Consider the following 26,050-nt stretch of genomic DNA (forward strand, 5'->3'; position numbering starts at 1 on the left):
AAGGAATATACATTTTTAAAAAATGGATCTGACTCAAAGACCTGTAGGGAGCCAGTGAGTTTTCTAAAATGCCTTTTAGTACAATCTCCCTAGTGGTATTTTTCTTTCTCAAAGTAAGCTGTGAATTTATCTTACAGATTTGGAAAACTGTAGGCTGGAAACTCATATCTGTTTCATTAAGTATGTATGGAGCTTTGTATCTTTATGAAAGGCTGACTTGGACCACCCGTGCCAAGGAGAGAGCCTTTAAACAGCAATTTGTGAATTATGCAACTGAAAAACTGCAGCTGATTGTTAGCTTCACAAGCGCCAACTGCAGCCATCAAGTACAACAGTAAGTTGAAAGATTCATCTATTTTTGTTTTAAAGCTTTACTGAAGTAGGACATACATGCATAGATGCATAAATAAGAGTACAGCTCAAAGAATTATCACAACATGAACACATTTTATAATTGCCACCAAAGTAGAAAACATAGAATGATACCAAACAAGTGGGCTCAAAATGCATGGTGGTAAATGTAATTTATTTTTACTATTATAGCCCAGATTTGTAGGTTTAAAGGCATGATTTTTTAAAACTCAAGAGAATTTTATTATAATAATAAATACCTGCATCCACCGAGTTTATGTATCTTAAATATTTGTTTCATTGATTTAGTAAAAATATATAGAACTCCAGTCAAATCAATGCATAATATTCTGTATTAGAGTGCCCCTGAGAGCTGAATTGAAAGTTTTCTGAGCTAAAGATGATTGCAATTTAATAGAAGAAACAACATGTACATAATTATAATAGGTGAAAAGTGAAAAGTAATGAGAGCTTCATAATGTGAGGCTCTAGAATCTTTTTTTTTAATGGCATTGAGTATTTATGTATTTATTTATTTATTTATTGGCTGCATTGGGTCTTCGTTGCTGTGTGTGGGCTTTCTCTAGTTGTGGCAAGTGGGGGTCTACCCTTTGTTGCGGTGCGTGGGCTTCTCACTGTGGTGGCTTCTCTTAGGCGCGTGGGCTTCAGTAGCTATGGCTCGCAGGCTCTAGAGCGCAGGCTCAGTAGTTGCGACACATGGGCTTAGTTGCTCCACGACATGTGGGATCTTCCTGAACCAGGGCTCGAACCCGTGTCCGCTGCATTGGCAGGCGGATTCTTAACCACTCTGCTACCAGGGAAGTCCCTAGAATCTGAAATCATGAAGGATAGTGGATCAGCAAAGGTTTCCTAGACTAGGAGAGGTAGCCTGATGAGACTTGAACATCAGAATAGAAAGAGCAAGACAGAGAAAACAGCTCAAACCAAAGGCAAGAACGTTGGGGGAAAAGGAATGTGTTCAGAAACGTGAGATAATTTCAGTGTGGCAGATGTGTACATAAGAAGGGGTCCATTCAAGTATAAACCTAACACTAGGACTGAGGTTTGGATAATTAGGAACCCTGGGAGTGATATCATTAACATTTAGCTCTAGAACAGATAACTTTGCAGTGGTGTGGTGTGTAAAGTGGTTTAGAGTCAGGAGACAAGAATTGCAGGGAGATTAAACTGTTTCAGACACAAGATCAGAGCCTGTACTAACCTAGTTAAGTTAGAGCTATAGGGAATGGAAGCAATGAGGGCACAGAATTGAGACCACTGAATTAGTTCACTCATTTACCAAATATTTATTGAGCTCCTATATTATATAACTGTTAATTTTGATTTATTTATATTAAGATCTTTTTCTTTAATGAGGATAACCTGGACCTCCAAACAAAATCAGCTGAGGCTCACATTCATAAAAACAGAATTAATGAAGCTTACTATTCATTTCATCATCAAACATTTATTAATTGCCTACCGTGTGACAATAAATACGCTAGAACTTATGGGAAATTAAAAGTTAAAGATAACTTGTATTCTTCCTTAGAGGACTTTACACTCTAATGGAGGCAACCTCAAATAATTACTCCGGTTAAAATAATACTAGCTAAAAATAATAATAATACTAGCTAAAAATAATAATAATACTAGCTAAATATTAATGTAATAAAATATTAAAATAAAAAGATGCTTCATTTGTCTGATATTGGTATTTGGTCAGATAGGGAGAGAATGGAGGGGGAAAGGACCCTGGGAAAGATGAAGATGCGCAGGAGAATAATTGCAGAGAAAAACAAGTCAGTTCATCAAATTCCAGCGGTACGCACCTACCAGGCATGCTCCAAGTTGCAAAAATATATTTTCCAAAGTTAACATATTAACTAGCACACAAATTAAATACAGCCCTTTTGTTCTAGAAAAGTGGTTAAATGTTGCTATAAAGTATTTTTGACTGTCACAGAAGTTCATGAAATTTTCTTTCCTGTTCTCAGTAATTTATTTTTATAGGCAGGGGACAAGAGTAAGGCTTATTATGCTTCTGAAGAAATATACCCATCCTTCGCCTTTTTATAGCTTATTCATATTTACAGCAATATGGCAGAGTAATGTTATTACCCACTGAGCATTTGTCTTGAGGCCAGATGAAATTAAGCCCACGGTCATATTAAGCTTACAAGTGCCATATCCTCCTTCATACCATTCTTAGCCGTGTTCTTTGATACCTTATATTTTTGGGAATTTTTTAAACTTGTGATCTCTTTTTTTTATATAAACTTTAAATGAAAGCTTATTCATTTTAAAAGACATTCATGACTGCTGATAAAATTATTTTTTATTTGAAGGGAAATGGCAACCACTTTTGCTCGCCTGTGCCAACAAGTTGATATTACACAAAGACACCTAGAAGAGGAAATTGCCAGATTATCCAAAGAGATAGATCAACTGGAGAAAATACAGAACAATTCAAAGCGCTTAAGGTATTTGAACCTTTTTTCCTTAATAATATGAACATTTATTGGTTTCATTACCAAAATATAATTATGTAAAGTCACTAGCAAATTTATGTTAAAATTTTTGGCTTTCTGCATTGGCTTAATTGTAATTTTGCAATTTCAATGAAAGCTAATTTGAACAACAACAAAAAAACAAATCTGAATTTAAAGGAATTTTTTAGATCTAAGCTTATAGCTCTATGTTAAGCTATACTAGTCCTTTTTCAGAGCAGAAGTTTTGTAATTAAAAGTATGAATTTTCAGTCCTACATATCCAAGACCCATACCTTTTCTTCTCATTGGGGACTGTTAGGTATACTTAAATTTGAAGCAACGGAAGTAAATGAGATATCCTAATATAATGTGGAATTCTGGTTTAATATGATTTGCCATGGATTCTTTGGAGTCTAAATAAATTGTGCTTTGGGGGTCAAGACCAGAAGTGTCACCATGAGATCTATGCTTCTTGGCGGTTCTTTCAGCTTTATTACCCATTAGCTGGCTCACCTACAAGTCTGGTAGAATCATTAAGCATCATTTGCTTCCTGCTGCTACTTACCAGGGCACATGCTACATACAATTGCCTATATAAAAACAGTTTGCAACGCCTGCAAATTGGAGAGGCTGTCCTTATGACGTGGATTTTGGAACATTATACTTAAAACACCTGTGATAGTGTCCATCCCTGGTATCTTAATCTGAAAAGATTAAGATTTAGCAGTCACATTCTCATTGCATCTCCATTTCAGGGTCTCTGAAAAAGGTGACTGCCTATCACTTAAACCCCAGTATCACTTCTCACACACAAATACACCCAAGTGAATTTCACATATTCCATTGCTCCTATTTTAAGTTAGATCATCCCAAATACAGCTTTTCAAATTTGGTGAAACTATATCCAATAGAAATTTTTTTTTAACCTAGGTAGGTTTTTAAATATTTTTTCATCTTGCTATAGTAAAAAGCCATAACTGATAAAATAGATTATTGGTACTTATGTAGCTTTCAGATTTTGGCAGGACTGACTTGAATAAGTATCAATATTTTTGATCTGCTAATTCTTCTAATAGGAAAGTTTAGAATAATATTAACATAATAAGTTTAGAATATTATTAACATAATATTTGGAATCTCCCTTGTTACTAAATTAGGCTTTTAGCCATTCAGATATAATTTAACTTAACTAATGTTTCAGGAGCATTACTTGAAGAAATATACAGTGGAGTTCATATGAACATTTAACTTATGACCTTGACCATATGCACTCAGCAACAAACAAAACGGGACCAAGAAAAGAGAGAAACTCATTTAAGTATGTGTGTGTGCCCTGGCAGAGTATGAGAATGGGAGATACAAACCTGCATTCCCCTGTCAGTTTACATTGTTTTCCCTCTTGTTATGGGCATTTGGCTGCATCAAGTACAATTTTAATATTAAAAAAATATATTTTTGTTAACTGTGGTCCTTTGACATCTACCACCTACTTTGTGTATACATAAAACCACTCCTTTTATTCTACGCTTTATTCTTAACGGGAATTCAAGAACAATTATGTCTTTATGTGACTTAGGATGTAACTCCCATGTAAGGTGATATGACTCCACTGTCTCTTAGGCTTTTCATTCTTATTAAAGATTTTATCTCAGTATACGTTTCTTCTGGCCATTGGATTCTGTGTTTATTGCAAAGTTACAGTAGCACATATAATAAATGCTTTAAAAAGAGTTGATGATGTGAGTTCAGACAAATGTAGCAACAGCTGGCTAGTGATTTTTTTTTAAGATTTGCATGGGATGCATTTTTTCTCATTGACCTTTATGATTAGATTGGTGTTTTATTCATTTTTTTAAATTAGAAATAAAGCTGTTCAACTTGAAAACGAGCTGGAGAATTTTACTAAGCAGTTTCTACATTCAAGCAATGAAGAAGAATCTTAACAATAGAGTTTGCTTTGGTGATCATGATAGAAGATGGAACTTGGAAGATGGGGACAGTTATTTTTATGAAGTGACTTTAAATATGAATTATACTAACTATACCTAAATAGCAAATCCTTGAGTAGATCCTGGTATTGATCTATCTCAGGGTGTGTGCATTTCTGAAAAGTGTTGTGATGTCTCTTTAGTTTTAATTTTGGGTAAAGAAAAATCCTTTGATATGTGAAAATGATGAATTAGTTTCAAGAACCAACTCTCTGACCCCTGAGGGGTGGGGCCTTGCTCTTAATTAGGGCTCTCTTTGTTTTTGATTCTGAAAAACTCTGCTTCCTGGCATCCAGGAGTTAGAGAATGCTCCTTTCATCTTCTTTCTCAAAACGAATTTTTGATGCCTATTTCAATGGGAATAGTCACATTTTTGTTTTATAAACTGCATTGTTCTAACCACAAAGGAGTGTGGAATGTTCTTGAGTGTATTATTTATGCAGGTTACAATCACTTTTGCATCCTGGCAGGTATGTAAACCACTAATAATGCTGTTTTTACTCCCTCTTTTATTCCTATTAAAGTTGATGTAAAACAGTATATAGGTTTGTTATTATAGAGTCCTTATAAAGGTATTTGGGTCTAAATAGTTTTCTCATGTTTCTCAAGAAACACTTCCAGCCTCAACTCTGATTCCAGTAAGGAAAGCTTTCTATCTCAGTTTGAAGAGTTAAGTTTGAAGTGATAAAAATAGCCAGAGATATGGGAGATCTGAATTTTGGGTGGCTACAGTCATGTACAAATGCTGTTCTTTAGAAAGTATTTGCCAAGGATACTGCTGGGTTGTCCCCCGGGGTGGCTTTTAAACATTGTATGAATTTGACAGGTCACGGTTAAAAATTACGTTTTTTACCTTAATGAAATGTTTATGAGTTCAAGTATTGTTTGTTTCTATGTTAAAAACTAAGAGAAAAGTTATATGGAAACATTAAAAAACTGACATTCTAAGGCTTTGCTACACAAAACGTAGTTTTGAGGACCACCAAATCAGCATCACCTAGATGCTTGTTAGAAAGGCACAATCCCAGAAGACACAGCACATTTGGCCAGTATAGTTTATGCTGCTTTTCCATGGGAGGGATAACAACATTTCATGCTTTTTTCTTTTAATACTCAGTACTTCTTTTTCTGTGCCTTTAAGGCTCCTGGATGCTATTCAGTCTTTTCACAACAGGTGCAACACTGTTTTCCAGGATATTTTAAGGAGAAAATAACATTATTTAGGCCATAGAAGGCTTTCAAAATTATTTTTTATGCAAATCAGATATTAGAATGCAATATTCAAATCCAAATATTCATTTATGGCTAATATTGTTGCTTTATAACCAAAAAATGATACAAGCCACCAAGAAGTGGGATTAGGTAAAATTGCAACATGAAAAACATGTCTAAGACTGGGTACTGCTAATTAAGTTTACAATTTCAAGGCCTTAATCTTTTTTTGGGGGGGGTCTTAATCTTTATATGCAAGTACTTGAACTTTTGAAATAGCATAGTGGTTTGGTATCACCTCATTAGTCTAGTACAGTGGTTCTCACAGTTTAGTCCTTCAGTCAGCAGTAGCACTACACTAGGGAAGTTGTAAGAAATTACATTCTTGGGTCTCATCCTAGACCTACTGAATCAAATACTAGGTTTGGGGACCAGGAATCTCTGGTTTAACAAGCCCTCAAGGTGATCTGATGCATGCTGAAGTTTGGGAACTACAGAATAGTGGTTCTCGTATAGTAAGTTTATACTAAGTTTTTCATCACTAGTTTGAATCCAGTTCCGCCTGATCAAGCTTGAAAATATGAGTGTTGGAAATGGGACACTAAACTAATGAAGCCCAGCCTTTATGCTTAGGGATAATAAGTGCACCTATGACCAAGCCCATGAATTATAAAGAATTGTAGCTGTTGGCATTCAAAGGCATTGCACATTTACTTGACTGTCTACTATGTATGTTTGCAGGATTATTTATAAACTTTGTGTAACCTTCAACTTTTTACAAAACTAGATTTTTTTATAAGTATGCAAGGTGAAAATAAAATGTTTGCCTGATAGTTGATAAATGTAGCATTTATACTGGCATTGAGTGAGTTTTAATCTTTTAATGATTTTTATGGCTATCTTGGGGAAACCTGCTAATCTTTTTCCTAAGGGAGCTTTAAGGGGAAAAAATGACAATTTTGCTTTTTGATGAAAATCTGTGGCCTTTTAACAGTAGGCTAACATTCACAGTACTACAGACTAGGTCATTGGCACTCCAGTCTCTTCCTTGCTTCCAGCAGCCCATTCATTTTTCATGAAGAAAATAATTACCAATGTTTAGATAAAGGAATTAGAACTGAACATGAACTATTGGGCTTGGAGTTTGGTTCTGGGACTTAAAAGTAATTCTACTAAAAATCAAAACATGCTACACGAAATCTGTTAAAAGCACTTTATTGATTACAGTATCAATTCACAGCAACATTATTTCACAGAGCTACTGTACAACTAAAGGAACAAATTACTGCAAGAAAGATTCAAGAATACTGTTAAATCATGATACAAGTCCATAGTTTGGTTTAAAGCTTTTTTCTAAGAGCTTTAATCTAATACATTCACCTTTCCCACAAACTACTGACATTCAGATTCAGTTGGCCACAGCTGTTGTAGAAACCATTCTAGGTGAAGAAAAACATTTTAATCAACTTAAAAAACCCACTTAGACATGAATGCCTTTGGATAAGAATATGCAAATGCAAGTGTTCAGATGCTTCTTTGAAAAGAGAAAACAATAGGATAGAGCACCATTGTGTAAGACACAGAAAAGGCTTGAAATATCTACCAAGTATATCACTGAAGTTCTATTAATTAAAAAATACTGTATGATGTAAGATTTTGTCAGGCACATTTAACACCAGTTGAAACATATAACCAGCTTTTTCATATGCTGTATTAATCAACTATTTTGTAGGATCAATTGGATTTAAGAAAAAAGACAGGAAATTTTATCAACATGCAAACAAATTTGCTAAACACAAGGTGTACCACCATTCTGATTAATAAATTACTTTTTAAAACAATGCTAGCTTAGACATTCAACTACAGACCACTTTACTGAGTACCTATTATAACCAATACTTTTAAATATATCACTGAATTTAAGGCAACTTACAATGAACAATGGGAGAAAAACTAGTAAATATGAAGGGTACTTCACATTCTACTTAACCTAATTTAAAATACCAATTTTATTCACTGTGATACCATTTCTCACAAGATAGTCTGACTGGTGGGTGTTTTAAAAATTCTAACAGGAGGTAAGAAACACTTTAAAATTTTGCTTTCCACAGTGGCAAAAGGGAAATTAGAAACTGAACATAGTACTTAATTTTAAAATGTTTTTAAGTCTGACTCACACTGAAGATTTTAGAAAGAACATGTTTATTACTAAAATCATAGACCCATTTGGGAGATTGTTTGATCACTTTCCATTAACGTTTAAACACATCAACAAGTAAGCCACAAGTATTCAACTTTGTACTTTAAACTGAGATACTCACCAATGATCAAGCATAAATTTCCATAAATGTCTTCATTTTTTAAAGTCTTAATAATATTACTAAATCTAAGACATCAGAAGTGTTGGAGAAGGTTAGTTATATAATATTGGCACAGTATTTTTTTTTTTTAGCAACAATAAAAATTTCACTTTGTCACCTGGAGAAGCCAAGATCCATTTCTCTTTCAATACGTTAACTTTAAAATTACTTAACATATTCCAGAAGCAGCTACCTCTGTTATGTCTAGGAAACTAGTTTACTATCATCATGCAGTATTAATCAGTTCATCTGAGTCTAAATTAAGATAAGGAGATGGCTTACTAGGCTCTCTTGAAGAATTAAGTATCTCTTGATACTTAAGTATCTCATGAAATATTAAGCCTAAATCTTTGCCTCTCTGAAGATGGAATTCAATATGCTGTTGTAACCACAGACTCAACTATAAAAATCCGAGTTAGGGAGGGATCTTGGATATTTAGTCTAAATCTCTGATAGCATAGCTGCCAAAATTGAGGCCTGTCCATCAAAGTGGAGGTGATGTTCTTGCTGAGAGCACGAAGTGCTTTCTTGAGCAGGTTTATGGGATGATTTGCTGAAGCACATGGCAGTCACTCCACTTTGTTTTAGAAAAGAGTATGTGCCTTTAAAATATTCTTGCCACATCTTAAAAAAACCTGTTCTTTACGAAGTGATTAAAGACTCTACAAATAAACCTAACTGAGGCGCATGACGTTTAAATGTTTCTTAGGTAAACAGAAAAAGATCAGGCACCAGAACTGCAATATTGATAAAATTCCTTGAAACTACTTTTGGCCATATTTTTTTTAAGTTTTGAAAAACTGAGATTCAAACTGTACTGTGCTTCTACAAATTATACTGAATTTAGGAAGTTCTTATGCACAAAAGAATTAGACGAGCAGATGAACTCAAACTGCAAGGAAACAAATATTTAGCAACTGGAACCCATATCACTAAACAAAGGTTTAAGTAGTAAGTTAACGTGGTAATGAGGTCACCATTCGGTCATATGTATAATACGGTCATAATAGCCGTAGTAGTGATTTTCAGTTGCCTAATACATATTTAATTATGGGAATTGCTTTTTAACTATCTACAAAAACTTTAATAACATTAAATCACTTTTATTAACATTTTGAAGACCACAGACTTCTGATAGTCTGTGTGCCTCTGACTAAAGTTATCTTGTTACTAGAACCACTTTCAAAGTAGAGGAGATACTCTCTTTTTATATATATAAGGCTATTTTGCACATGGTAGAAGTGCTTTCTTGAAGAGGATTTTGGAATAAATTGCTGAACTACATGGTAAACCCTCACCCCTCTCTATTTTTGGATATGAATATGTTCCTTTGAAGTATTCGTGCCTTATCTCAAAGAGCTGCTCTTTATGAAGTGATATAAATAGTCCACAAACATTAACAGCTAAAGCTCATAGAAATCTTGAATGTGTATATAAATATACATTCATGCCTGCCATCTACAAGTCTGTTTTTTTGGTCCTATAAATCTTCCTTTTCCCATTTTATTCTTTTTAGTATCTTAAAACACTTACTGATTTCATTATGGTTGATGCACTTATTAGCACATCCACAATATAAAAATGAAAATTTACAAGTAAAATTTGGGAGTATTTAGGTTAGGGTTACAGGTGATCAAAAGTTAACAGACTTATCTTAACAGTTACTGATAGTTTACTGTTACAAAACACAATGCACTTCTACATCAGAAAAAAAAACCCCACGACTTTACCATCAAAGAAGACTAACAATCTTCTACTGTCAATCATTTAGATTATTTTTAAGAGAGAAATCCAAGGGTCAAGGATCTCTGTTTAAGTTCAAGGGGGCCCGTTCTAGTAATACACACATTATTATATCACTGACAAGCAGAGGAATTGCTTAGTATTTTCCTCTGACCCCTTCAAGAACTGCTCTTAGAATCTTCTTTTGGCTTTAAAGTGGAGGTCACTTTGATCTTGGTATCCTTTGAAGCAAAACCACTTAGAAACCAATATTTTGTGCTAATGGGAGGAAATATTACAGAAGATCAAAAAGCTTGAATGTCTGCTTTTTAAATTTTTGAAGGCACGGAGAGTTAACATCAATTCAGATTTTATATTACGTGAACAAATTCATAAAGCAACTTTCTTAATGATTATAACTAGTCAGACCTGGTGACTGGTTAGATTTTATACTTCTTTGAAAAACATAATGCCATCACATTATTTTTCCCACCTAGATACACACTGATGGAGAACACTGGGAAAAATCTTTCAGATGCAAGGACAGTCCAAATGTTCAGAAATCTGCTGAAATGAGTGCACCTTACAAACTCAGTTCTAGAATATGAAATCAATAGGAAAGCCCAGCTATTTCGAATGCTACCTAAGTGTCATTTGATCATAACCAGCTTTTTAAAATAACAAGAACCATTCTCATGTGATTACTGCTATCTACCAATTAATATAATACGAGTTTCTTATGTATGTCTAAAATTTCAGAGTGAGATCTCTATTCCCTGGCCATCGATTATGTCCCCTTCAAAAGACTAAACATGAGCACTAATTTCAATTGATAAGATGGCAGAGGATATTGCAGAAACTAATGATATTCACAAGGACTCCCCTCAGTGGTACCTAGACCTGTCAGCATTCTTAAACAGTAAGCAACCAGGATCTCTTTTAGATCAAAATGGTCGGAATACAAGGAGACTTGCTTCAAATATCAGTACACACATCAATGGTATCACTTCCATCTATTACTGTGCCTGGTTCCTCCACTATAAAACTCAAAACTATGACACTTTTTAAGGTATACAAGGTTAAAAATGTAGTTCTTAAAAAATGCAAACACATACTCTCAAACATGATAGGCTGCTATAATGTGTACATTCTGTTCTACACAAAGAAAAAGAACTAGACAGTACAAGCAAAAATTCATCAAGGTTAAATTAGCTCAACTCCTCAAATTAATACACTGGTCCTGATCTCAGCAAGCACCTTTACCTTGTTTTCACCTTTTTTTGTTTTGTAGTTTACTGAAAGCTTCTTTTTGTATATAATAATAGAAAAATCTTCACCTGCAAATATAAGGTAAATTCTTTTTCACAGCTATAGGCTGTAGTACTGATTTCTCCAGGTATCAGTGGAGAACAGAAAATTTGTGCTGTTAATTCCAGATTCTAAGAAAACTGTCCCAAGACCCTGTTGCCACAGCCATGCCATCATCAGTTACACCTAAACAGCTGACACGGTTGTCATGACCAGCAAGAACACCTGAAAAACAAAAGTTCAGTAAAAAGTTAGCAATGGGCAAGTTTTAGAATTAAACAAGTATATGCATAAAAGATCTGGGAGGGTACTTAAAAGCTAACAGGTTCCCCTGAGTTGAGAGACTGAGTGCCAGGGGTAAGCTGGGCATGTAGGTAAAATAAAATTCTTTGTATTCCGTGAACTTCTGACATGTGCGTCAAATTGTGTTTTTCATTTTTGAAAAATTATAATTATGCTTATGTTCAAAATCATCTGTTCAACATGTAGTCTTTTATTTTACATCTCTAATAAGTTCATGATACTTCTAAATTTTGCCAATAAGCTATGCTATTTTCAACAAAAACAAAATTTTAAATGAAGTTCAATGAACTTTTACCACCAGAACAACAAAAACATGAGAATGAAGCTGACTTATACTACCGCTTCCAAAATTAACAACATAATTTATTTACTTTATTCTTTTAACCACCAAACCCTGGAATGTTTTGGTCATAACTTTCTGAAACCATCAAACTCATCTAGTCTTAGTTTTCTTTTGTATATTTAACCTATTTGATCTTCTGACCACTACACAGGATAAAATTAAATATTCCCAAATATTTGAGAGGAAAATGAGAAAAGTAAAGATTTAAAAGAAAAATTAGAATATATCAAATTCTCAAAAAGAATTTTTTCTTTAATATACTGTTGGAGTTTTCATTATCTCCATATGTAATTAAGCATATCATTTTCACCCAATCTTAGGAACAGAAGTTCATCTTGTCTAACAATACTTTGTGCAGTACCTTCAGTATGGCAATGTTTGGCAACAGGCAAATTTACCATTACGGGTTGAAATAACAAAAAATGACCATTGTGACCAAATACTCCAAGTCATATTGGAAAGAAGAATGAATTAGCAATTCATGAGTCACATTTCAATTTTAAGGTGAAAGTATCCAGTTGAGTCAACTTGAAACCAAACGGTTGTAAGCAAAGCAAAACTAAAACTCAAGCATATGTTTAAAAAAATACAGAAAACATGTTTTTATTTTGTTATGGATATTAATTCATTCGATCCAAGCAAAACACCTAATACCTCAAAAAAGTAATTGGCTTTGAACAACAGTATCTCCAAAAATTTACTTGCAAAATGCTAACCCGTGAACTTTTCTGCAGTCTCTAGAGAGGTTGTAGAAAATTATTCCTGGTAATGTTGACATTGCCTCCACTCCCTCAGAAATCTCAACAACTGTATAGGTGTTTAAAAGGGCAAGGACATACACCCACAAGGACAGCAAGGATGAGAGCAAGCAGTGGCAACAAAATTTTGTTAGCTGTATGGTGGTAAGTGTGTTAGTGGACCCCAAAATGCTAAGTTCAAAGCAAATGGTCTGATAAGCCAAGAAACAAAAGCAAACTGCAGAACCTCCAAAAGGGTCAGATACTAGTGGAACCAGGTATCTGTGGAACCAGACACGGGCAAAGATGGGGTAAACTGAGGCTACATTAGAAAGTGTCCAGGAATCAGTTAGACTCCCCAGGTCTCTTCCTTCACTCTGCAGAGTCAGATGATTTATCATCCTGCACCAGAACGTTAGACTAGAGACTTATTTGCTAGAGTAAAAAAGGGTCTCTTAACTAGAAGAAAATAGGCACAGTTGAGATTGGTGAAACTGCTGAAAATGGGGAATAAGTAAGTTTACTTGCTAATTGTCTTGCACCCCAGCTTCTTCCCGGAAATCAGCCCCCAAACTGTCAGTCAGCTTATGTACTTCAGGTAGAAAAGTGGAACAATCCACCTCAGAGAAGACAGCTGGCCCAAGGGATAAAAGGCCATAGGATATATCAGAGGTTCCCCAATCAAAGCCTGGCCAGATCACTGTTCAGTGAGGCCTACAGTCAGTACATACACCCCAACCATGTGTAGAGGGCTTTCAAACAGTTATAGTGCCTCACTCTTAGGGATAAATAAGAGGCTAAGAATCAGAGTTTTAAGGAAATATAATAGGACACTGAAAAAAGAAGGGGGAAAAAAGGCAACTTGGAAGACAAAAGATTATGCTTTCAGAAGAAAACTTCAAAAAAGGCTTTCATTAATGACCCCAGAAAAACAAAAGGCTTTTATTCATGAAAAAGAGAATGGGGGCCCTAAAAAAAAAAAACTCTCAAAAAGATGGTAGCAAAAATAGAAAACCAAAGCTTAACAGAAGGTTCATGAAAAGAAAAGGCAAGAATTTCTCCCAGAACATGGAGCAAAAAAGACAGATGGAAAATATGAGAGAAACTAATAAAGAAAGTCCAAGAAGTCCAACATCAGAATAATGGGAATTCTGGGCTTCCCTGGTGGTGCAGTGGTTAAGAATCCGCCTGCCAATGCAGGGGACAGAGGTTCAAGTCCTGGTCCAGGAAGATCCCACATGCCGCGGAGCAACTAAGCCCTTGCGCCACAACTACTGAGCCTGCGTGCTGCAACTGCTGAAGCCCGCATGCCTAGAGCCTGTGCTCCACAACAAGAGAAGACACCGCAATGAGAAGCCTGCGCACCGCAACGAAGAGTAGCCCCCGCTCGCCACAACTAGAGAAAGCCTGTGCGCAGTAATGAAGACCCAGTGCAGCCAAAAAGAATGAATGAATGAATGAATGATGGGAGTTCTACGAACAGAATGATAATGGAGAAAAAAGTGCAACCAATTAAATAAGCCTCCTAAGCTTCCCAGTACTCCAGGGTATACGTTTCCAGGTTGAAAAGGTCCACTGAATGCCCAGAATGAGGGATGAAAATGGATCTACTCCCAAACATATCAAAACTTGCAAAAAGTTTGAAGATTAATTAGTGAGAAGTACATCAAAACTAAGAATGTAAGCCAAAAAATTAATTTGACCCTAGAGAATATTCAAAAGCAGCACAGCAAAAGAAGTCACAGCATATACCTCACTGCTTGGCAGTAAGTACTGTTTAAAAATTCATAATTGTGTAATAAACACTGACTGATGTTCTAAACCAAATTCACTACATGGGAAGATGGAAGCTGTGGTGGGAGGAGGGATGTTGAAACCAAACCCTCAACAGATAATGCCTGAAAGTAAAAAAAAAAAGAAAAAATCAATACAGGATGTTCTTTAAAGATATAAAAGTAAATACTTAAAAGTAGCTACCATTGGGAGCAGAGAACATGGGCTGGGGTCAGAGGACTGCTGTGTTTTGGTAACAAGCCATCTAGACCTATTTGATTCCTTGAGTATAATTTTGATTCTAAAAAAATTTTAAGTCACTCTGTGTAATTTGTTATTAACGACAGTCCCCAGTACAACTGGATGCTAATATTCTGGAAGCTGCAGGGGAGAACACAGAGTATGGGGTTAAGGGGAGACAGTGGTTCCATGTCCTGTCCCATACAAGATCTGAGCCAAAAAGAAGATCCATGTTTCCTGTCAGGTTATAAGAGAACTGTAATTTGGAAAAGACCATACTAAATTATATTCACTATTCATCTTTATGTCAAAACTTACCAAACAAAATACAGAATCAGATATTACTCTTTAGAAAACAGAAACATAAATATGGTTTATGGACTGTAACTAAACTCAAAAGATCAACAATGACCATGAATGAGAACTGCCATGTTGCCATTCCCCAGGGTGTCCATGGGGACCCCAGAAACAACAGATGGGAACCTTTTCACATTTCCTGACAAAATCAAAACCTAATGTGTACTTATTTACTAACCTGCACGATCTCCTTTTAGTGTGTCCCATACGTTACAATTGAAGTCATCATACCCAGCTAACAGGAGACGCCCACTTTTTGAGAAGGCTACCGAAGTGATCCCACAGATGATATTGTCATGAGAATACAATAATAACTCTTGGTCTGCACGAAGGTCAAAGAGCCGGCAAGTAGCATCATCAGAGCCAGTGGCAAAGGCATATCCATTTGGGAAAAACTAGAAAGAAAAGCAACAAACATTTATTCCATAGAAGTACACAAAAATTACGTGAGGCAGTATAATAATAGACTCTGGGGTAAGACAGACCTAGATTCAAATTCCAACTTGGTTTCTTACCAGGTGAATGATGTTAGGCACTAAAGATTCTTAAACACTTGAGTCTTAGTTTCAGAATTTAGTGTGTTGGTTAGGGCTGAATGAAATAACACATGCACAGTACCCATAACCCACTGTTCAGCACAAAGCAAGTACTCAAAACATCCTGGCTCTGGACCTCCATATGTCTTACTGGAATGTTTAAATCAAATATTACTATTTATAGAATTTATATATGTATGTATACTCTTAAATGTTCCAATAATCTCATTATGAGAAATAAATAGGAAACATTTTATAAAAGAGAACAAAAATCATCCAGTTAGGCTAGGTTATAAAGTTAAGCTAGTAGTAAAGCAAACTATGCATTATTAGTTTGTGAATCCCCTTTCTCAGATACTGTGGCACTACTCAACACGTTTTACAAAGAGGAAATCACTTCATGTATCTACTGGTCATCTGTATTACTCTGTTAGTACCTGCTGATGTGTAGGAATAAAATGAAGAATATAAATTTGTTTTCTTTGTGGCAAATATTTCATAGTTTTTCATTTACCTTCTAATATTTTTTACTTTTTTAAAAATATAAAGCAAATATTTGGAGGTATCACTCTCCCTGATTTCAAACTACTACAAAGTTATAGTAATCAAAACAGTATGTTACTGACACTAAAGCAGACACATAGATCAATGGAACAGAATAGAAAGCCCAGAAATAAACCCATGCACACACAGTCAACAACAAAGGAGGCAAGAATATAAAATGAGGAAAAGACAGCCTCTTCAATAAATGGTGTCAGGAAAACTGGTCAGCTAGATGCAAAAGCATCAAACTGGATGACTTTCTCACACCATATATAAAAATAAACTCAAAATGGATTAAATACTTACATGTAAGACCTGAAATCATAAAACTCCTAGAAGGAAACACAGGCAGTATGCTTTTTTCTTTTTTTTGGCCACGTTGCACAGCTTGTGGGATCTTAGTTCCCTGACCAGGGATCAAACCCAGGCCCCCCATAGCAGTGAAAGTGCAAAGTCCTAACCACTGGACCACTGGGGAGTTCCCAGGCAGTATGCTCTTTGACAGTGGTCTTAGCAGTATTTTTTTTTTGGATGTCTCCTCAGGCAAGGAAAAGCAAAAATAAACAAATGGGACTACATCAAACTAGAAAAAGCTTCTGCACAGTGAAGAAAACTACTGACAAAAGGAAAAGGCAGCCTACTGAATGGGAGAAGATATTTGTAAACAATATATCCAAAACATACAAAGAATTCACAAAAGTCAATATCAAAAAAACAAACAGGGCTTCCCTGGTGGCGCAGTGGTTGAGAGTCCGCCTGCCGATGCAGGGGACACGGGTTCGTGTCCCGGTCCGGGAAGATCCCACATGCCGCGGAGCGGCTGGGCCCATGAGTCATGGCCGCTGAGCCTGTGTGTCCGGAGCCTGTGCTCCACAACAGGAGAGGCCACAACAGTGAGAGGCCCACGTACCACAAAAAAAATTAAATTAAATTAAATTTAAAAAAAAACAACCCAATTAAAATATGAGCAGAGGAACTGAATAGACGTTTTTCCAAAGAAGACATACAAATGGCAAATAGACACATGAAAAGATGCTCAACATCACTAATCATCAAGGAAATGCAAATAAAAACCACAATGAGACAGCACCTCACACCTGTCAAAATGGTTATTATCAAAAAGACAACAAATAACAAGTGTTGGCAAGGATGTGGAGAAAATATCCCTCATGTGTTGTTGGTGGGAATGTAAACTGGTGTAGCCACTATGGAAAACAGTATGTAGGTTCCTCAAAAAATTAAAAATAGAACTACCATATGATCCAGCAATTTCACTTCTGTGTGTTTACCTCAAGAAAACAAAAACACTAATTGGAGAAGATATACATGCACCCTGTTCAATGCAACATTGTTTAGAATAGCCAAGATCTGGAAGCAACCTCAGTGTCCATCGATAGAAGAATGGATAAAGAATATGTGAGATATACACGTACACACACACAGACACACACATATACATACACACAATGGAATATTACTCAGCAATAAAAAAAGGAAATCTTATACCATGTTCTTGAATTGGAAGAATCAATATTGTCAAAGTGAGTATACTACCCAAGGCAATCTACAGATTCAATGCAATCCCTATCAAACTACCAATGGCATTTTTTCACAGAACTAGAACAAAAAATTTTTTAATTTGTATGGAAACACAAAAGACCCTGAATAGCCAAAGCAATCTTGAGAAAGAAAAACAAAGCTGGAGGAATCAGGCTCCCTGACTTCAGAGTATACTACAAAGCTAGAGTAATCAAAACAGTATGTTACTGGCACAAAAACAAACACACACTTGATTCCATTGATCCACAGATCAATGGAACAGGATAGAAAACCCAGAAATAAACCCACACACTTATGGTCAATTAATCTACAACAAAGGAAGCAAGAATATACAATGGAGAAAAGACAGTCTCTTCAATAAGTGGTGCTGGGAAAACTGGACAGCTACATGGAAAAGAATGAAAGTAGAACATTCTCCAACACCACACACAAAAATAAACTCAAAATGGATTAAAGATCTAAACATAAGACTGGATACTGTAAAATTCTTAGAGGAAAACATAGGCAGAACACCCTTTGACATAAATTGCAGCAGTATCTTTTTGGATCCTTTCCTAGAGTAATGGAAATAAAAACAATAATAATAAAATTAGACCTAATCAAATTTAAAAGCTTTTGCACAGCAAAGGAAACCATAAACAAACCCAAAAGACAAGGACTTCCCTGGTGGTCCAGTGGTAAAGAATCTGCCTTCCAATGCAGGGGACGTGGGTTCAATTCCTCGTCAGGGAAGTAAGATTCCACATGCCGCAGGGCAACTAAGCCCACGCACCACAACTACTGAGCTTGTGCACCTCGAAGAGAGAGCCCACGTACCACAACTACAGAGCCCATGTGCCCTGGAGCCCACATGCCACAACCAGAGAGAGAAAATCCACATGCCACAACTAGAGAGAAGCCCATGCACCACAACAAAGAGCCTGCGCTGCAATGAAAGATCCTGCATGCCTCATCTAAGACCCAACGCAGCCAAAAAAAATAAATAAATTAAATAAATATTAACAAAACAAAAAGACAACCTACAGAATGGCATAAAATATCTGCAAATGATGCAACTGACAAGGGATTAATCTCTAAAACACACAAACAGGTCATGCAGCTCAATGTCAAAAAAACAACCCAATCAAAAAATGGGCAGAAGATCTAAATAAACATCTCTCCAAAGAAGACATACAGATGGCTCAACATCACTAATTATCAGCATCACTAAAATCAAAACTACAATGAGGTATCATCTCACACTGGTCAGAATGGCCATCAAAAAATCTACAAACAGTAGATGCTGAAGAGGATGTGGAAAAAAGGGAACCCTTTCAAAATCTGAAAAAAACATTTCAAGAAATGAAAAATCATATAACTTATCAATATGGATGCAAATTTAAAATTTTTAACAAATCAAATCCACTAGTAACTAAAAAGGATTATACATTATAACCAAGTGAGGTTTGTCCTGGAAATGTAGGGTTGGGTTAATATTTGAAAACTAATCCACGTAAATTCACCATTTACAGACTGAAAAAGAAAAACCACATGATCATCTCAATAGATGAAGAAAAGACATTTGATAAACTTCAACACTCATTCCTGATAAATCTGTAGCAAACTAGGAACAGAAGAGAAGCTCATCAACTTGATAAAGGTGGTGGGATGAGAGATGGAGAGGACTGCACTTGCCTATTCCAAAATTCTACTCTTCAAACCAGGTTGGCCTAATAGGGGGTGGGGGTAACAAAGCCTTTACTTTCTCTGATATTCTCTAAAGATTATATAAAATTGACTTTCAATATGCACATGATAAATAAAAACGAATTTTTCCCAAAAAATATCGTCTTGCAAAATTAGAGTGTATCTCATACCCATAAACACTTGCAATTACAGTGCTTTAGGAAATTCTAGTCATATCTATACATTCTGGCATCTGATCCACATAGGACAACTTACCTAAGTCAAGCAGTATCCCACCTCCTCTTAATATCCCTCTCCTCAATTCTGTTTGATAAATCATTTTGATTGTCATTCAAAATGCCATTTTAGTTTTAATTTATAAAGACGTATGACTAGTTCATTCTCATTTTTGGAGTTATTTATTTATTTTCTTTCTTTTTCATTGATGTATAGTTGATGTACAATATTAAAAACAATACTTTTTTGAAATAAGAACTAAGTACTTATTGTCTGGCTTAATCTATTTGTGGATACCTGTTTGAGGGTTTTTTTTTTTCAATATGAAGGAGATTATGAATAATTTAAACCATTTATTGAGCATCCAGTCTATAGTTTCATTTAGTCTTCACATTATTCTTTAATGTAGGTAGCATTACTCCTACTGAGGAATGTGTAGCTCACAGAGGTTAAGTAGCCCACCTGATCTCACACAGCTGGTTCCCAGCAGAACTAAGATCCAGAGTTTGCTGACTTCAAAAGCTATACTCTCTATACTAAACAGCTGCCTCTGTCTTCCTGACTGTCTCTCTTTGGGTTGTTCCCTTGACCCCAGAGATATGGGACTTTGTTCTCCTCTGAACACACTGTTGATACTCATGATCTGCTTGTTTGCTCAAGATGATCTATCCCTCTAAATCTGGAAAAAAAAACACAAAACTTATTCCTGTTTACCAGCAAATAAGGACCTAGGCCTATGGATTAAAACCTTTCCATTTTTAAAAATCAAACCCCTGGGCTTCCCTGGTGGCGCAGTGATTGAGAGTCCGCCTGCTGATGCAGGGGACGCAGGTTCGTGCCCCGGTCCGGGAGGATCCCACATGCCGCGGAGCGGCTGGGCCCGTGAGCCATGGCTGCTGAGCCTGCACGTCCGGAGCCTGTGCTCCGCAACGGGAGAGGCCACAACAGTGAGAGGCCCGCGTACCGCAAAAAAAAAAAAAAAAAAATCAAACCCTTGTTATTTGGGGGTTAAATGTCATAAAAGCATACTACTTGTAAGAATCCTTGAAGGGAATCTGTTGTTAAAATCATACTATAGAGTTCAACACTTTATATGCACAGTAAATTTTCCTTAGAAGTGCTCTTCACTTACACTGACAGCATTAATATCCGACACATGGCCAGTGAAAGACTGTCTACACATTCCATCTCGAATATCCCATAATTTTGAAGAGGCATCACAAGCACCAGAAACAAAAGTCCTCATGTCAGGACTCAAAGAAAGACTCATCACATCTCCAGAATGCCCAGTGAATGTAGTGGTCTGCTGGGCAGTTTCGATGTCCCATAAAGCACTATAATTAAAAATAGAAATAATTAATGACTGCTCTTTTCTTACATTAGTTCCTACTACCATCCTCAACCTCAAAATCAGTAATCTTCTGGAATAAACTTACCAAGTTGTATCTCCTGAACTTGTAACAATTTGGCTGTCATCTAAAAAACGACAGCAGGACAAGTAGCCTACAGCATAGAGAGTAACAAATGTTAGGTTATCACTGATTAATTCAATTACCGTATGAAATAGTAATATATATTTTTAAAAATATAATACCTGGGCAAGTGTTTTTTAGTATAATCTATAGTTCTACTTTTAATTACTTCCAACTCTATGCTGCCTGCAACTGAATTTTATCAACAAACTCTCCTAGGTATTTACTGTGTTGATGACTCAAAGTTACAAACTTGTGTAAAAGACACAGTCTTTTCCACCTACTACAATTACCTAAGAGAAAGATACTCCTTAATACAAATATCTATTATAATCTATAGCAGACTTGGTTAAGTACCTTGGAGAAATATTTTAAAAACCTCAGGGAAGGAAAGGTGGCACTCAAATGCTCAGAATTCACCTGTGCTTCAAAATATGGAAATTTCAGGAACAATACCATTATTGAGATTGTGTAAAAAGCACAGCCAAATAGTACTTCCAAGAATCCAGAGAGGCTGAAACCTGGTGAGTGGTGATAAATTCCTAATTAACACTGCTAACCAAATACTATATTATTGAACTATGGTGTGCACATTGAATGCACTATCACATAGTGAAAAATACTTCATAAATGTATCTTGATACACACTTTCAATTACATAATTAAGCACCAAAATCCCATAATTGCTATAGGTTTGCAGAGAATACAGAAAATTATATTTGCTTTCTTTTTGTATTTTTCATTATTGATTGAATTTTTCGCAATAAATTTTTACAAAAGCAATACTATTTTTTGGAGTTATTTATTTTCTTTTTTCATTGATGTATAGTTGATGTACAATATTAAAAACAATACTTTTCTGAAAGAAAAACAGAAGTATGGTCATCATTTGTATAATTATAAAAAGTCAGTGTTTCCCAGATTCATGGTAATTTCTACTCTCACTTGATTAATATGCATCCTTTGGCCAGCTGATCTCACTTTGTCACTCCTTCTCCTTGATGAGCTCATTCTTCAGGAGGAAGCAGGTTTAGGAGAAAAGGACAATATGTAGTGATGCTCACCCGTGTGACCCGGTAACTCTCGGCTCACTCTCACATTTCCCTCTCTGGTTTTCAAGTTATATATAGAGCAGATGTTGTCCAGTCCTCCACAAGCAACATAATTACCAGAGGGAGCATAAGCACAGGTCATCACCCAGGAGGACCTCAAAGGAATAGCATGCATCTATAGGACAAATACAACACAAAAACTAAGTCAAGAGTACAAAAACAGTCATTAATTTTTCAAACCTATTTACAATGAAGCAAATATTACTGCAATTTAAATGTACTTAAAAAATAGGCCAAGTAAAATAAAAATGAAATGGTTTGAGAAAGTGAACAATAAAAAATAAAATACTAGGGCTTCCCTAGTGGCGCAGTGGTTGAGAGTCCGCCTGCCAAAGCAGGGGACACGGGTTCGTGCCCCGGTCCGGGAAGATCCCACATGCCGCGGAGCGACTGGGCCCGTGAGCCATGGCCGCTGAGCCTGTGCGTCCGGAGCCTGTGCTCCGCAGCAGGAGAGGCCACAACAGTGAGAGGCCCGCGTACTGCAAAAAAGAATAAATAAAAAAAATAAAATACTAATGCACACTGAAATGCCTGTTATATTTTCTGTATTATTATCAAATCATTTGGATTTAAGTGCTCTTTTCAGAAAGTATTCTTTTAAGAAGAACAAGGATGTAGGACATTTCAACACTAACAGAGCCATTTGAAATATTAAGTGTAAATGTTACAGAACTTAACAAAATTTTTTGGTTTTGCATTAGTGCTCAAAAGATGAATCTCCTCTAACATAACACTGAATAATACAAGTACTGGAGTTGAACAGAGTGGTTCTTCCACAAAGAACTATGACCTTCTAATAACACATATTCTGGGCTCGAATTCAAACAATGGTAATAGTTTGCACTGATCTACTCATACCACTGTATGATGCCTTATTACCCAACACCAAGCATTTGCAGGTCAGGTAGCAAAGTTTAATGTGAATGGGAACGTAAAGGCTAAGTGGCCCATACACAGAATCAACACATTGTGGGATTACTATGCTCTCACTTAATCTAAAAGAATATTTTTCTGTTTTAGGAAAATATAGTTGAAAGTCACACTCAATTCTGATTGATACAGAAAAACTATTATATTACAAATGTGTCTTAGCTAGCTTTAAATTCCCAACCAGGCTGAAGTTACTGTTTATTTCACAAAATAGTACTTCTAAATCTTTACTAGAAACAGTGGTATAAGTGCACACAGAATCTAGAAGTATCTGACTTGTGAGCATTTTCCTGGAGCTTCTTCATGACCACTCAACACCTCTATGTCAGGGGTTCCTTCCAGTGGACATATTAAGAGGACCCACTGGCTTTTACCACCGAGGGATCTAAACAAGTTGTAATTTGCCTCCAATCTACTGTATCTTCTGAGCAGTCCAGAAACACAAATCAATGCCTAGTGTGGACCAAAGAAAACAATCTAGCTTATCCACAACTAAAAATAAAAATTGCAGGGTCGCTGTCACATTAGGAAATGGGACCTTTTAAAAAAAATCATTTATATGTAAAACTGATGCACACTGTCTTCTAATATTCAAGTATGAAATATGGGACTCAAATAAGACACACTGAACTATATTCCTGTAGTTGTCCTTGGGAATAAAAAGAAAAGGTTAAATATTAAAAGCAAACACTAGGTCTAAAGAAAGGATCTGAGTTAAAATTAACGGAGTAAATTTATCCTGGAAAGAAATTAAAGCTTGAAGTAATAGAATAAAGGGAAGAATTGGTGGACATCAAACCAAATAAAAGGTTATGTAAGAGGATGATTAAGAAACTCTACCTTATTTGTTGTATAGCTATCCCAAATAATTAATTTTCCATCTTGGGAAGCACTGACTAGTAGCCTAGAGGAACAAACACAAAAATAATGTGACATTTAGAGGAAAAAAGTAGTTTAAATTAGTTATGCATTGCATTAATGTAGAACAGTTCAGAAAAGACAAAAATAATTTTTCGAATTAAAAACTTGATACCAGAAAATATTCTCACAAGTTAAAAAAAATCTATTCTGCATGCCAAAAAATTTCAACATTAAATATTTTTAGACATTTTACTAGAAATGTCTCTGGTTGTAACAACTTTTTCATGGTAACAACATTCTAGTTCTTATTCAAGATTCTGGTAGCTATTAGCTGACTGGTTTAGTATGTACTGACTTAAATATAATGACAGTAGAGTACATATAAGCCTAAGAACCACATTTCATTCAATCTAAAAATATCCATTGAGAGCCTGTGAATGCAAGGCGGTGTTATGGGTACAAAACAGGCTATACCGCCTACCCTGGGGCCCTCCATCATCTGGTGGGGATAAGACATTTAATAAAATAAATTAGGTAAATGAAAATAGAGGAGTGGTATAAAATAAAGGCCATAGGAAAACAAATGAGGGACAAATAAGTGCTAACTGGGTTACTCAAGTAGTCTTGCAAAAGAAAACAAGTCTTGAAAAAATGGAATTTCGAAAGCTAAAGATAGAGAAGTCTGTGTTCTATGAGGAGGGTATGTTCCATGGCAAGGGATGGAAAAATACAACAGGTATTTCAGGAATTGTGAATTTCCCAGTTACACAGAGTTTATAAGAAATGGGAATAACAGTTTAGAAAAGGGGACTGGGCTTAAACTACAGAAAGCTCTGTTTGCCAGGCTAAATATGAACTCTTGACTAAGTTACCTGCCACTGAATTTTTTGTTTTGGAATTTTATTTTTCACTATGGTATAAAATTCAAAAACTACAAAAGGATAGATATACAGTGAAAAGAATCACCTTCCTGTCCCTATCACCCTTCACTGTAGGTAAATAACATCAGGTTCTTACGTAGCAATTACTGTAAGTTTTATGAAAGGGAAGATCTAACCACAGGGTATGGGATGGAACCTAAAGTTCTTCAAAAATCAGTTGGCATCATCAGCATTGAGTTGAGAAGGACATTAAGTTACAAGTTGATAATCAGAATGGGTAGAAAGACAATGTGAGATAGGTTCTGTTGACACTTCTGGTTCTCTATTAAGATTAATAGTCTTGAGAAAACTATAAGAAAGTAAGAACCATTAACATTGTTTCAAGTGATTGTATTTCGAGTTACACATTTGCTATCTCAATGAGTAGATTACTTCTTAAACTTCTTTGAGAAAAAGAATAAAATATTTGGCCTAGCTTTATGTCAGTTGCCAGTTATATAATTTTATTTATTCCTTCCTAAGAGGCACAAGTTCTATATTACTGTATTCAAGTATCTTATTTACATCAAGATGTGCCAGGCATTAGCAACAGGTAGCAACATTTTTAGGTTCTCCTGGAAGAAGAGAAAAAATATGCAACTTCTATTAAAAAATAATTTTTTAGTTAAGACTTTTTCCCAATTAGATGAACCAAATCAAAGGAACAAGTCAACCACTATGGAAGCAGTGCCAGATACTCTGGAAAAAGCACAGGCCACACTGTGACCCTATGAACAAAGTAAATCATCAAGACCAACCATCCAACTGCACTCCAGATGGTGGCTGTGTGTGTGTGTGTGTGTGTGTGTGTGTGTGTGTGTTCAATATACACACACTTGTATGATGGGGTTAGGGGAATAAAAGATGTATTCAACAAAAATGTCATTGTTTTATGTAATTCCATCCTTTGTGAATTTAGGTAATAAATAATTATGGCAAGATCTGGTAACTTGTACATAGCAATATTCAACAAATATTTCCTTATTAACTGAAATTTCAATGTTAATACACAATAAAACTGCCTTGGC

The 26,050-nt window shown here is 35.7% G+C and overlaps 2 protein-coding genes across 5 annotated transcripts in view; one reads left to right on the forward strand and one right to left on the reverse strand.

The window, feature by feature from the left end:
• Positions 1-6,876, forward strand: part of MFN1 (mitofusin 1) — a 34,251-nt gene extending 27,375 nt beyond the window's left edge. For both annotated transcript variants that reach the window (XM_024755115.1, XM_024755116.1), the window contains 3 exons: positions 138-334; positions 2,700-2,834; positions 4,705-6,876. In XM_024755115.1, the coding sequence (XP_024610883.1) occupies positions 138-334; positions 2,700-2,834; positions 4,705-4,786 (414 nt within the window). In that variant the 3' untranslated portion in view covers positions 4,787-6,876. The remainder of the gene's footprint in view (positions 1-137; positions 335-2,699; positions 2,835-4,704) is intronic.
• Positions 6,877-7,242: 366 nt separating this feature from the next.
• The window catches only part of GNB4 (G protein subunit beta 4), a 59,985-nt gene continuing 41,177 nt past the window's right edge, over positions 7,243-26,050 (reverse strand). For all 3 annotated transcript variants that reach the window (XM_024755123.1, XM_024755124.1, XM_024755126.1), the window contains 6 exons: positions 24,082-24,145; positions 22,264-22,426; positions 21,164-21,230; positions 20,860-21,061; positions 15,365-15,581; positions 7,243-11,658 (listed from right to left, as the gene is read on the reverse strand). In XM_024755123.1, the coding sequence (XP_024610891.1) occupies positions 11,552-11,658; positions 15,365-15,581; positions 20,860-21,061; positions 21,164-21,230; positions 22,264-22,426; positions 24,082-24,145 (820 nt within the window). In that variant the 3' untranslated portion in view covers positions 7,243-11,551. The remainder of the gene's footprint in view (positions 11,659-15,364; positions 15,582-20,859; positions 21,062-21,163; positions 21,231-22,263; positions 22,427-24,081; positions 24,146-26,050) is intronic.

The sequence above is a fragment of the Neophocaena asiaeorientalis genome, unplaced genomic scaffold, assembly GCF_003031525.2.
Source record: "Neophocaena asiaeorientalis asiaeorientalis breed wild unplaced genomic scaffold, Neophocaena_asiaeorientalis_V1.1 scaffold188, whole genome shotgun sequence".
In the NCBI taxonomy this organism is placed as follows: Eukaryota; Metazoa; Chordata; class Mammalia; order Artiodactyla; family Phocoenidae; genus Neophocaena; species Neophocaena asiaeorientalis.